This window comes from Tachyglossus aculeatus, chromosome 1 (genome assembly GCF_015852505.1).
Source record: "Tachyglossus aculeatus isolate mTacAcu1 chromosome 1, mTacAcu1.pri, whole genome shotgun sequence".
NCBI lineage: Eukaryota > Metazoa > Chordata > Mammalia > Monotremata > Tachyglossidae > Tachyglossus > Tachyglossus aculeatus.
In genome coordinates, this window is record NC_052066.1 from 135,475,634 (window position 1) to 135,489,061 (window position 13,428).

Below are 13,428 nucleotides of genomic sequence, written 5' to 3' on the forward strand. Positions count from 1 at the left end.
AGAAGCCAAACTGCCTTCTTCCTCCCAGCCCATGCTTGACCATGGCTTGGGCATGCAAGTCAACACTGGAGAGGAGAGTGCTCTGAGAAGCAGCATGGCCTAGAAGAAAGAGCACAAGCCAGAAAGTCAGGGGAACTGGGTTCCAATCCCACTCTGACACGTCTGCTGTGTGACCTTAGGCAAGTCACTTCACTTCTCTGTGTTTCAGTTACTTTAACTGTAAAATGGGGACTAAATCCTTCTCCCTCCAACTCAGATTGTGAGCTCAATATGGGACATGAACTGTGTCCAACCTGCTCATCTTCTATGTACCCCAGCAATTAGAACAGTATTTGACACACAGTAAGTGCCATGTGGGGGGAGCGGGGGAGGAGAAGTAGGGGTTTATCCCAGGAGGGCCCAAACTATGATCTTTCTCACAGCTTTAAGCTGGCCTTGATAGGAGGGAGCGGATGTAGTTAGGAGAAGAGTCTGGACAATGCAAATTCCACCAGCCACTGAAGGTTGCTTTATCAGCCTGAAGCTTTGGGGAGTTTATCTGCAAATGATAACTGAAGAAAGAAGGGGCAAGGGGTAAGCTTTAACACCATGCATCTTAAGGGAAAGGCAATGTCTAGCAGACTCGGAATTCTTTAGTATTGTAATTTATAATCCAGAAAGAATCTCTATACCAGGAGGCGGAAAAGTCGAGAGTACAAATCAGCCTTTACCCTCTGGGGCAGCAATCAGTCACTTTCCTCCTCCCACTTTCCCTGTCCCAGTTGCCTTCTAAAATGCTGAATGGGAGCAGAAATGGGAACAGAGGGGTTGAACAGCAGGGCCTTCCTGTCTCTATAGTCAAGGTCCTCGCCTTTCACCAAAGCATCCAATAAGCTGCCCTAAGCACCCAATATGGTGTGCTTCAGCCAGTAAGTACCCCTATGGTTCTTTGCATATCCGCTATCCGACCTTGGCTTCACAGACTCCGTCCTCTCCTGGTCCTCCTCTTATCTCTCTGGTCGTTCATTCTCAGTCTTTTTTGCAGGCTCCTCCTCCCCCTCCCATCCCCTTACTGTGGGGGTTCCCCAAGGTTCAGTGCTTGGTCCCCTTCTGTTCTCGATCTACACTCACTCCCTTGGTGACCTCATTCACTCCCACGGCTTCAACTATCATCTCTACGCTGATGACACCCAGATTTACATCTCTGCCCCTGCTCTCTCCCCCTCTCTCCAGGCTCGCATCTCCTCCTGCCTTCAGGACATCTCCATCTGGATGTCTGCCCGCCACCTAAAACTCAACATGTCCAAGACTGAACTCCTTGTCTTCCCTCCCAAACCCTGCCCTCTCCCTGACTTTCCCATCTCTGTTGATGGCACTACCACCTTTCCCGTCTCACAAGCCCGCAACCTTGCTGTCATCCTCAACTCCGCTCTCTCATTCACCCCTTACATCCAAGCCGTTACCAAAACCTGCCGGTCTCAGCTCCGCAACATTGCCAAGATCCGCCCTTTCCTCTCCATCCAAACTGCTACCCTGCTCATTCAAGCTCTCATCCTATCCCATCTGGACTACTGTATCAGCCTTCTCTCTGATCTCCCATCCTCGTGTCTCCCCCCACTTCAATCCATACTTCATGCTGCTGCCCGGATTGTCTTTGTCCAGAAACGCTCTGGGCATGTTACTCCCCTCCTCAAAAATCTCCAGTGGCTACCAATCAATCTGTGCATCAGGCAGAAACTCCTCACCCTGGGCTTCAAGGCTGTCCATCCCCTCGCCCCCTCCTACCTCACCTCCCTTCTCTCCTTCTACAGCCCACCCCGCACCCTCCGCTCCTCGGCCGCTAATCTCCTCACCGTACCTCGTTCTCGCCTGTCCCGCCATCGACCCCCGGCCTACGTCATCCCCCAGGCCTAGAATGCCCTCCCTCTGCCCATCCGCCAAGCTAGCTCTCTTCCTCCCTTCAAGGCCCTACTGAGAGCTCACCTCCTCCAGGAGGCCTTCCCAGACTGAGCCCCTTCCTTCCTCTCCCCCTCGTCCCCCCCTCCATCCCCCCCCATCTTACCTCCTTCCCTTCCCCACAGCACCTGTATATATGTATATATGTTTGTACATATTTATTACTCAATTTATTTTACTTGTACATATCTATTCTATTTATTTTATTTTGTTAGTATGTTTGGTTTTGTTCTCTGTCTCCCCCTTCTAGACTGTGAGCCCACTGTTGGGTAGGGACTGTCTGTATATGTTGTCAACTTGTACTTCCCAAGCGCTTAGTACAGTGCTCTGCGCACAGTAAGCACTCAATAAATACGATTGATTGATTGATTGATTTGCAGGAAGTAGGTGTCCTTTAAAGTGTTTAGCAAGTGCCCAGTAGAGTGTGTGGTCCACAGCATATACCAAATAAAGTCAAGACATGGCAGGCGCCCAGTACAGAGGTAAAGACATGGCAGGCACCCAGTACAGAAGTCAAGACATGCCAGGCGCCTAGTAGTCAAAACACACCAGGTACCCAGTACAGTGATCGACATGCCAGGCGCCCAGTACAGTGGTCAAGACATGCCAGGTGCCTATGACAGTAGTCAAAACACACCAGGTGCCCAGTACAGTGGTCAAGAAAGACACAGCAGGTGCCTAGTAGAATGTTCAGCATGCAGTAGGCATTCAATTAATCCTAACCCAGAAAATGAGGGAAGTGTAGGAGGAGTCGGATGGCTTCAAATGGGGGCTAACTAGTCCTGCCCTTTCAAGAGCTATCTTTGATGATGAATATTAATTAGTTTGGCACCATCCCCTACAGCAACATTAAACAGCTATGCAACTACCTCCCACCCTGATGCACCCAGGGTTTTTTATTTTACCTCCCTCTTCCCCTGTACCTGTTCTCACTTGTGATTCCCCTTTCTAAATCCATGAGCCTGGGGCAACTGCCATCCCTTCAGTTGCCTTTCTGAGCTGGCAGTTCAGCAGGTATGACAGTAGCCATACAATAAATCGTTGTGGGGGCTAATCTCAATTTGTGTAAAGACTACCCTGGCAGTAATTAAATGCTGAGTCAAAAAAGTATGTTGGCTGTCCTTCAAAACTGATGAATTGTGATCATCACCATCATAGGTATTTACTGAGCACTCACTGTGTGCAGAGCACTGTACTAAGTGCTTGGGAGAGTACAAATACCCAGCTTTCCTACTACATCAGGAATGAAACAGTAAGAAAAACACTGATCAGAAACACAGGTTAAGTGCCCAAGATCATTGGTGAATGTGTGCATATGCACATCAAAAATAGGATGTGCGCTTCTTTTCATTCGAGCACAAAAGCTTCACTTAATGACAAAAATTTGTGCTGATGTTCCACTTGAATAATAATAATGATAATAACTGTGGTATTTGTTAAGTACTTACTATGTGCCAGGCACTGTACTGAGCACTGGGATAGATACAAGCAAATAGCGTTGGACACAGTCCCTGTCCCACATGGGGCTCATAATCTTAACCCCTATTTACAGATGAGGTAACTGAGGCCCAGAGAAGCTAAATGACCTTCTCAAGGCCACACAGCAGACAACACCAAACTATACATTCATATATTTTTGTATAAATTTGTCTGTTTAGTTCCTTTTATTCACCCCTCAGTCCCACAGCACTTAGGTATATATCTATAAATTATTTCTATTGAGGTCTGTCTGCCCCCCTAGACCGTAAACTCAATGTGGGCAGGGAATGTGCCTACCAACTCTGTTATACTCTCACAAGCTATTAGTATAGTGCTCTGCACAAAATAAGAGCTCGATAAATAAGGTTGATTGACTGACATAGCTCTAGTTTTGAATTTGTACAATCAAATAAACTGATGCAATTGAGGGCCATTCATCTCTCTCTTTCCCTGCCCCAGGAAACGCAAAGGACACCTCCAGACTTGTGGGAGGGAATCGCATCTACCAACTCCATTGTACTCAACTCTTCTAAGTGCTAAGTACAGTGTTTTGCATACAGAAAGCAATCAGTAAATACCATTGACTGACTGAAATGTCAGTCTCTCTGGGAAGCAGGTTGGAAAAATACACCCACAGACACCCCAGGCTCAAACAAGGAAGGGGAGGGTCAGCCAAATAAATTGACACTAAGCAAGGTCAGGAAAGTATTTCTAGTGGAGTGCTCCATTAGACAGGAAAAGTCCCCCAATATATGGTCTAAGACAACTGACAATATAGAACCCCAATATTTGTAAAAGCTCCTCAAGGTCAGAGAACATATCTACCAACTCTGTTGCTCTGTACTCACCCAAGCACTTACAAATGCCTATTTACTTGTTCTGATGTGTATATTTATGTTGATGCTATTGATGCCTGTTTACTAGTTTTGATGTCTGTCTCCCCCCTTCTAAACTGTGATCCCTTTGCGGGCAGGGATTACCTCTCTGTTGTTGAACTGTACTTTCTAAATACGTAGTACAGTGCTCTGCACACAGTAAGCGCTCAATAAATACGACAATGAATGAATGCTCTGCACCCAGCAAGCGCTCAATACATACGTTTAATTGACTGAGTGAATTACTGCATCAGGATCAGTATTGGAAATCATTGTATTGTCGAAATCATTACCTGGAAGTCCCTCCAGGAACATCAGAAGTAAAGGGAAGGAGAGAGCCTGAGGGGAAACTCAGCTGGGAAGCGGTGTGACCTGGTGGAAAGAGTATGGACCTGGGCTTTAATCCCAGCTCTGGTACTTGCCTGCTGTGTGACTTTGGGCAAGTAACAATTTCTGTATGCCTCAGTCACCTCATCTGTAAAATGGAGATTCAATATTTGTTCTTCCCCACGTGGGACAAAGGCTGTGTCCAGCCTAATTAATTAGCATCTACCTCAGCTTGACATATAGTAATTACTTTACAAATACCATTAAAACCCCCCCAACAAAACTCACCCATGTCTTCCTGTTGCTCTCCTAATTGTCTCTGAGAGCCTACTTCTTCTCTTGGAGCTCTGGGTTTGGCGTGTCCATACTTCATGCTGCTGCCCGGATTATCTTTGTCCAGAAACGCTCTGGGCATATTACTCCCCTCCTCAAAAATCTCCAGTGGCTACCAATCAATCTGCGCATCAGGCAGAAACTCCTCACCCTCGGCTTCAAGGCTCTCCATCACCTCGCCCCCTCCTACCTCACCTCCCTTCTCTCCTTCTACAGCCCACCCCGCACCCTCGGCTCCTCCGCCGCTAATCTCCTCACCGTACCTCATTCTCGCCTGTCCCGCCATCAACTCCCGGCCCACGTCATCCCCCAGGCCTGGAATGCCCTCCCTCTGCCCATCCGCCAAGCTAGCTCTCTTCCTCCCTTCAAGGCCCTGCTGAGAGCTCACCTCCACCAGGAGGCCTTCCCAGACTAAGCCCCTTCCTTCCTCTCCCCCTTGTCTCCCTCTCCATCCCCCCATCTTACCTCCTTCCCTTCCCCACAGCACCTGTATATATGTATATACGTTTGTACATATTTATTACTCTATTTATTTATTTATTTTACCTGTACATATCTATTCTATTTATTTTATTTTGTTAGTATGTTTGGTTTTGTTCTCTGTCTCCCCCTTTTAGACTGTGAGCCCACTGTTGGGTAGGGACTGTCTCTATATGTTGCCAAATTGTACTTCCCAAGCGCTTATTAGTACAGTGCTCTGCACATAGTAAGCACTCAATAAATACAATTGATGATGATGATGATGATGAAAAAAACCACATACAGCCACATGCCACCCTGACAGGACCAGGTGGGCACCAACTATCCCACTGGATCTTCCCAGTATCCAGTGGATCAACCCAACTCCACTAGGATGGATGACAATACATGCTGTCCTACTATCTTTAATGAATACATTTTAATGAATACACTTTACTCACCAACGGAATGGCCTTCCTTCCATCACTAATCCCATGGCATCTGGTTACATATAAATGCTACTTATGAAAATAAGAAAACATTGCCTTCTTATGTGGGAGCTAAAGTCCCACCTTGACCCACCAAAGAAACTCATGCATCAAACGAAATTGTATTTTTGTCTTTGTTTTCAGTGCAGAGAGACATAGTCGTTTACCTGGTCAGGGGATTTCCGCTGAAGTCAGCTATCTGTAGTGCTTTGCAGAATGAGATGCTTTCCGGAATTTCAGGAATATCTGGAAGGGGGAAAAAATAAGTCATTATCTCAGATCTTGAATTTATACAGCAAAACTCCCTCCCCCTTCCTATCTGAAAGGCCACCAATCTCCCCATCTTCAAAACCCTATCTTCAAAATGCACATCTTCTCCAGAAAGCCTTCCCTGACTAACCTCTCATCTCCCACCCCATTCTCCCTCTCTTCTGAATCACTTATGCACTTGGGTCTGTACTCCCTACAGACTTTGATCCACAACATTTATGAACCTATCTTTATAAAGCACTCAACCACCATTCACTGATTGAAATGTCACCCCCCACTAGATTCTAAACTCCTTTTTTTTGCTATGTGTCAGACACAGTACTAAGTCTTGGGGCAGATACAAGATAATCAGGTTTGACACACTCCACATCCCACATGGGGATCACAGTCAATCTCCATTTTTAAGCTATGGTAACTGAGTTATGGAGAAGGAGAAGTTAGTTGCCCAAGGTCACACATCAGACTAGTGGAGGAACCAGGATTAGAATCCAGGTCCTTTAGACACCCAGGCCCGTAATCTATCCACTAGGCCATGCTGCTTCTCTTGAGGGCAGGGATTGTGCTTACCAACTCTATTGTAGTTTCTTAGGTGCGTAGCAGATGTACAGTGTTCTGAACACACAAGTGCTCAATAAATAACATTAATTGATCAACTGATCTTCCTATCAATTATGTCACTATCTTCACAACATCCTTGGGAAACAGTCATCATTATCATCACCACTTGCAAAATAATAATAATAATAATATTAATGGCATTTATCAAGCACTTACGACGTGCAAAGCACTGTTCTAAGCACTAGGGAGGTTACAAGATGATCAGGTTGTCCCATGGGGGGCTCACAGTCTTAATCCCTATTTTACAGATGAGGTAACAGGCACAGAGAAGTTAAGTGACTTGCCCAAAGTCACACAGCTGACAATTGGCAGAGCTGGGATTTGAACCCATGACCTCTGATTTTAAAGCCCATGCTCTTTCCACTGAGCCATGCTTACTTCAACCTGTCTTGACACCAGCCATTTTCTGAAAACATATATGTAGAACTATCGAACCATACATTTAAGAAAAACACACACATTTCAAAAGGTACCAAAAAATTAATTTCACAACTAGGTTCCAGGGACCTAATGATGGGCTTTTTTTATATCAAAGCATTTTAAAGGTATAACTTCATTTCTGAATTATTAATCAGGATAGGGTAGCCACAGTAAAAGCCAAAATCAAAGTTGCGATTGTCCCTGTCCCACATGGTTTCCACTATTGCTGTAGTGTGAAGAAAGTACAAAGGAGCACTGCAGACTTTCCTAGCATATTGAGTCAGAGGAGTTTATTTTACCTATAAATTAGGAAGACACCAAGATCCAATAATATCAACATATACCTGGCTACAATCCTGGAGCTTTTAAAATTGGAATTTTAAAAACTTATGGAACTTTCATTTTGTCATGCTGATTTTCTCCAGGGCATCATAACGCATTCATCTTGGCCACATCACTATCAGATAGGGCAAGGGCAAATACCATGACCCTGTACTCTAGGGAAACAACAAAATCCCGGGAAATCGTGGCTTGTCCGAGGTCCTGAGGCAGCAGGAGAGTGAAGGAACAGGTTTGTCTCAGTTTCTCCCTTCCTGGCTCAGCATTCCACCCTCCAGCCCCTGCACACCTGCATACACAAATGGTGTAATGTGTTGGTGGGATGGGGTGGTGCTGGGGGTGGCTAATTATTATTATTATTATTATTATTATTAATAATAATAATAATAATAATAGTAATGATTGTGGTGTTTAAGTGCTTACTGTATACCAGGCACTGTACAAAGTGCTGGGGTAGATAAAAGGTAATTGGGTTGGTCCCAGTCCCTGTCCCATACAGGGCTCATAATCTTAATTCCCATTTTCCAGACCAGGTAACAGGCACAGAGAAATCAAGTGACTTGTCCAAGGCTACACAGCAGACAAGTGGCAGAATCAGGATTAGAACCCAGGTTTTTCCGACTCCCAGGCCTGTGCTCTATCCACTATGCCATGCTGCTTCTCTGTGAGCCAAGCGAGCCCTCCACAAGGGCCAGACTAAATCCTAGAAATGTGGACTCCCCCCAGGTCAACACCTGAGAGGACCTAAAAGGGAGTCCAACTTCACTTTCAAAGTGAGGATGAGGAAGGGGGTGAAAAATTGTCTTGACATTACCTCTGGGCATTGGTAGTACTTAGGGCAGCCTCCTTCTTTCCATTGATTTCCTCCCACTTCACTGATCATTCTCTGTGTCTCATTTGCTAGATCCTCCTCCATCTCTCGGCCCCTGGCTGGGTGGGTGTTCCACAAAAGCTCTTTCAAGTCCTTTACTTATTTCATTTTTTGCTCACTCCCTTGGGAAGGTCGACCACTAGAGCGCTTTCACTTAGCACCTCTCCAAAGAGATTCCATCTCTATCTCAGGAATCCCAACCTTTTGCCAATTATCAATCAATGGTATTTATTGAGCCCTTTACTGTGTGCAGAGCAACGTACTAAGTGTTTGGGGCTGTGCAAGCTCACATTTTCCCTTGCCTCCAGGACACCTTCAGCCACAATGATGTCTCATCAGTAACAAATTTAGCATGTCTAAAACTGAATTCCTACTCTTCCCCCAGAAATCCACACCTGCTCTTAACATCCCCACCACCCCAGCCCCATCCCAGAAGCCCACAATTTCAGTGTCATTGGTGTCATCTTTGAGTTCTGTCTTTTAACCCTCGATTCAGATTCCTTAAATGTTTCCCGTTCTTTCCCCCACAATATTCTCCCATCGACCCCTTCCTTTCCATCCAAACAGCCACCCACTCGGTCATCTCCTAATTAGATTACTTCTCCTTGCCTCCAACCTCTTCCATCTTCACTCTATCACGTCGCAGTCCAGAGGCTCTTCCTAAAATGTTTGTCATCTCTTCTCCCCTCCTCAAAAAATTTCCTATAATTTTGCATTCCCTTCAATCACTCAAAGCAGAGTTATTGCCTATCACCTGCTCTGCTTTTTCCTTTGGGATACTGCTTAACTGCTTTCCAGATAAAGAAGCTAGCCACTTTTAGAGTTGGTGGCTCAGTGGAAAGAGCATGGGCTTTGGAGTCAGAGGTCATGGGTTCAAATCCCTGCTCTGCCAATTGTCAGCTGTGTGACTCTGGGCATGTCACTTAACTTCTCTGTGCCTTAGTTCCTCATCTGTAAAGTGGGGATTAAGACTGTGAGCCCCCATGGGACAACCTGATCACCCTGTAACCTCCCCAGAGCTTAGAACAGTGCTTTGCACATAGTAAGCACTTAATAAATGCCATTATTATTATATGCAGCAATAAATGCACCGCTCCAGCCTTATTTTTTTCCCCAGAAAGGCCCCCCTCTCTGAGCCCATGAGACTTAAGCCTTTCAGAGTCTTGAGAGAGAGAGAGAGAGAGAGAGAGAGAGAGAGAGAGAGAGAGATATGCAGGAAAGATTGCCATACTTCTGTGGGGAAGTCTCAACACCTTCAGGAACTAACTGCTGCATAAAGCTTAGTTTCAGTTTCGCGGTACAAACAGGACTCTAGCCAAATAAAAACAGAAGCGACTTTTCATCCAGATAGCAGAACATTTGTTACCGTGTGCATGGTCCAAACAGGGCACACTACTTACGATTCTCCTGAGGCTGAAGTGTATATGTGGGGGCAGGGGAGAGTCCCAGCTCCCAGGTGATAGACCCACAGGTAGTCCTTCCATGAAGGGTGAAACTGCCCAAGTTCAGGGTGGGGGGAGTCAGTTGCCCTGCGGCTTGCACCCCTTGGGGCTCCTGGTGGAGAGGAGCTGGAGCTGAGGCCTCTTTGTGTGAATGGGGATGATACTGTGAACACACCACCCGTTAGCTGGTGGTGGAGTTGGGGGAAGGAGGAGGAACTCACTATGGCCCCTGGAGATGTGACGGCATGTAACTTTTCCTGTCAGCATCTGCCCAGCCAAGCCAAAGATCTAGAGATGGTGCCCACAGCCAGGAGACCTGGACTTGGCTTCACCATAGATTGTTCAGCTGCCCACCCACTCTCCTCTCCCAGTCCTCCAGGGGAGTTCAACTCCGGGGCAATGCCTAGATGGAGAAGAATATGGGCTGTGTCAACAGCTGTTACAAAGAACCAAACTTTAATAAAAGCCTTAGACTTTTTACTACCCTGCCCACAGGCAAAACGGCTTGAGAATGCAAACAACCCTAGATATGATACATATCACCACCTCTGGGAAGTTTCAGGTCAAACTGTGCGATACATAGTGAACACAGAGCTAGCCAGAGCAGAAATCCACTCAGGAATTCATAAAGCTGAGCGTTTTTGGAAAACAACTCATTAAATATCAGAGAAAGTAGGTTGATGAGAGACAGAGAAGAGAAAGGAAAAGAAAATAAAGATGAGATGATTAAAATAGACTGCAAGCTCCTTGTTGGCAGTGAATATATCTACTGACTACCATATTGTACTCTCTCAAGCACTTAGTACTGTACTCTGCACACAGTAAGTGCTCAATCAATATGACTGATGGACTGACATATAGCTATATCTATTCCTTTGGTGAAATCAAAAGTTCGGGACTCAAAATTTAAGGAGACCAAGTAGCACTTCAGCATTGACCTAAGTGCAGGCTATAAGGCTGCCTGTACAGGTTGCGTGTATATATTAGTTGTGCTCCTCAACCTTGAGGGAGAATTAGTCAATACGGACTAATGGAAAGAGCACTGGGTGATCTTGGGCACATGACAACCTCTCTGTGCTTCCTTGTCCCACCTCTTCACTTTTCAGGTCAACAGCTGAGAAGCAGCATGGCTCAGTGGAAAGAGCATGGGCTTTGGAGTCAGAGATCAAGGGTTCAAATCCCGGCTCTGCCAATTGTCAGCTGTGTGACTTTGGGCAAGTCACAACTTCTCTGCGCCTCAGTCACCTCATCTGTAAAATGGGGATTAAGACTGTGAGCACCCCGTGGGGACAACCTGATCACCTTGTAACCTCCCCAGTGCTTAGAACAGTGTTTTGCACATAGTAAGTGCTTAATAAATGGCATTATTATCATTATTATTATAACAGCTATTGGACTGCTGCTAATCTCCTCACCGTGCCTCGTTCTCGCCTGTCCCACCGTCGACCCCCGGCCCACGTCATCCCCCTGGCCTGGAATGCCCTCCCTCCCCACATCCGCCAAGCTAGCTCTCTTCCTCCCTTCAAGGCTCTATTGAGAGCTCACCTCCTCCAGGAGGCCTTCCCAGACTGAGCCCCCTCCTTCCTCTCCCCCTCCTCCCCCCCTCCATCCCCCTTGCCTTACCTCCTTCCCTTCCCCACAGCACCTGTATATATGTATATATGTTTGTGCGTATTTATTACTCTATTTTACTTGGACATATCTATTCTATTTATTTTATTTTGTTAATATGTTTTGTTTTGTTCTCTATCTCCCCCTTCTAGACTGTGAGACCACTGTTGGGTAGGGACCGTCTCTATATGTTGCCAACTTGTACTTCCCAAGCACTTAGTACAGTGCTCTGCACACAGTAAGCGCTCAATAAATACGACTGATTGATTGATTGATTGCACTGTAGAAGTCTCTTGTTACAATTTGCCTCATCCCCACTCAAACTCTCTCAGAATTCACTAGTCTCCTGGAAAGTGGTCCAGGATCCTGGCATCATCCCAGGGAGTCCTAGCCTCTTGTCCCCTCTCCCTGCTCAGTTGCTCCATATCAACAGCACCTAGGCACTTGTCTCCCCAATTAGAGTGAAAGCTCCTACTGGACAGTGAATGTGTCACTTTATTCTGCACTTCCCAAGGGCCTAGTACAGAGCATGGCACCATAGGGCACTCAACATACTGAGCACCATGACTGCTACTATTACTAGTAGGCACAGAGGATACTCTGCAGGCACCAAGCTTTAATTCTGCAAGAGGCCAGTGAAACATCTCCAAAGGGGTTGGGGAGAAGGAGGGAAGGGGGCCCGATATAAACTTTGACAGCATTCCAGCCCTGTTTCCAAAAAAGAGTTTGGAGAGTCTGGAATTCAGTGCTACCTCACATTTTTTTCTGATGTAAATTTAAGGATGGAGGAGAAAATCAATCAGTGTGGCATGCTGCCACTGCCCTCAAACCCACTGTTCTGGCCACAACATATATGGAGTCCGAACGCATTGCATTTTAAAACAAATCCACTTGGTCACAACCCAGATTCGGAAACCAGCCACATCCACGGACCAAGACCGCCCAGAAGCAGGCAGTGGTGGGGGTGTGGGAAACACCCCAGATCATGCTGGGAGGGGGGCAGAAGGAGTGCCAGAACCCAGCCACAGGGCCGTCACCACCTGTCACCTGGTTCTGAAGTCAGCCGGGTCACAGCCTCCACACACAAGATATCCCAAAGCTGAACACCACCACGCCAGACACCCACTGCCTCACACTAAACAGTGGGGAAAAATTCACATACCACAGTGCCGCAGGTTTCTACTCACTTTAATGACCCAGTAAGCAGTGGTCTGAAGCTGACAAATTACACACTGAGACAAAAGATTGAAAACCGGCTCCCAGAATTCACTCTACCCAGCAAGAATTTAGGTGAAGACTTTTCTCTGGTAACTTGGGTCACAGACTTCAGAACCACATGGAGAAAAACAAGGGGTGAAAGGCAGAAGCTATGCTCACTACCAGGACAAAAATAATAATAATAATGATAATAATAAATAATATTTGTTAGGTACAAACACTGTGTTAAACACTATGTACAAACACTATGCTAAACACTGGGTAGATATATGATAACCTGTTCAGACACAGTCCTTGTAACATGAGGCTCACAGTCAAAGGGGAAGGGAAAGCAGGAGTTTCATCACCATTTTACAGGTGAGGAAATTGAGGTACAGAAAAGTTAAGTGCCTTGCCCAAAGTCACATACCAGGCAAATGGTTGAGCCAAGATTAGAACCCAGGTACACTAATTCCTAGTCCTTTGCTCTTTCCACGCTGCTTCTCAATCTACACAGATGACCCTGCTTTCACCACAGCAGGTTTTTTGGTTGCTGCTCAAAGGGGACATGGTCCCAAACCAAAATGAGATGCTATTCTGGACTTCCCCTTGCTATGCCAAAATATAACCCAATAATTGTAATTCCTGCAAAGAACTCTACCACTGCATAAAAATACAAGCCAAAAACTGTCCAGGAGTTGGGTGGGAGTGTTGCAGGGAGGGTACGAAGAAATGGCATCAATAAATGAGGTTCTGACAGTAGA

At 46.1% G+C, this 13,428-nt stretch overlaps 1 protein-coding gene across 1 annotated transcript in view; it reads right to left on the reverse strand.

Annotated features, from left to right (window-relative positions):
- LRRC1 (leucine rich repeat containing 1) overlaps positions 1–13,428 on the reverse strand; it is a 169,653-nt gene that overhangs the window by 68,033 nt on the left and 88,192 nt on the right. The window contains exon 3 of the mRNA XM_038750569.1: positions 6,064–6,142. Within this exon, the coding sequence (XP_038606497.1) occupies positions 6,064–6,142 (79 nt within the window). The remainder of the gene's footprint in view (positions 1–6,063; positions 6,143–13,428) is intronic.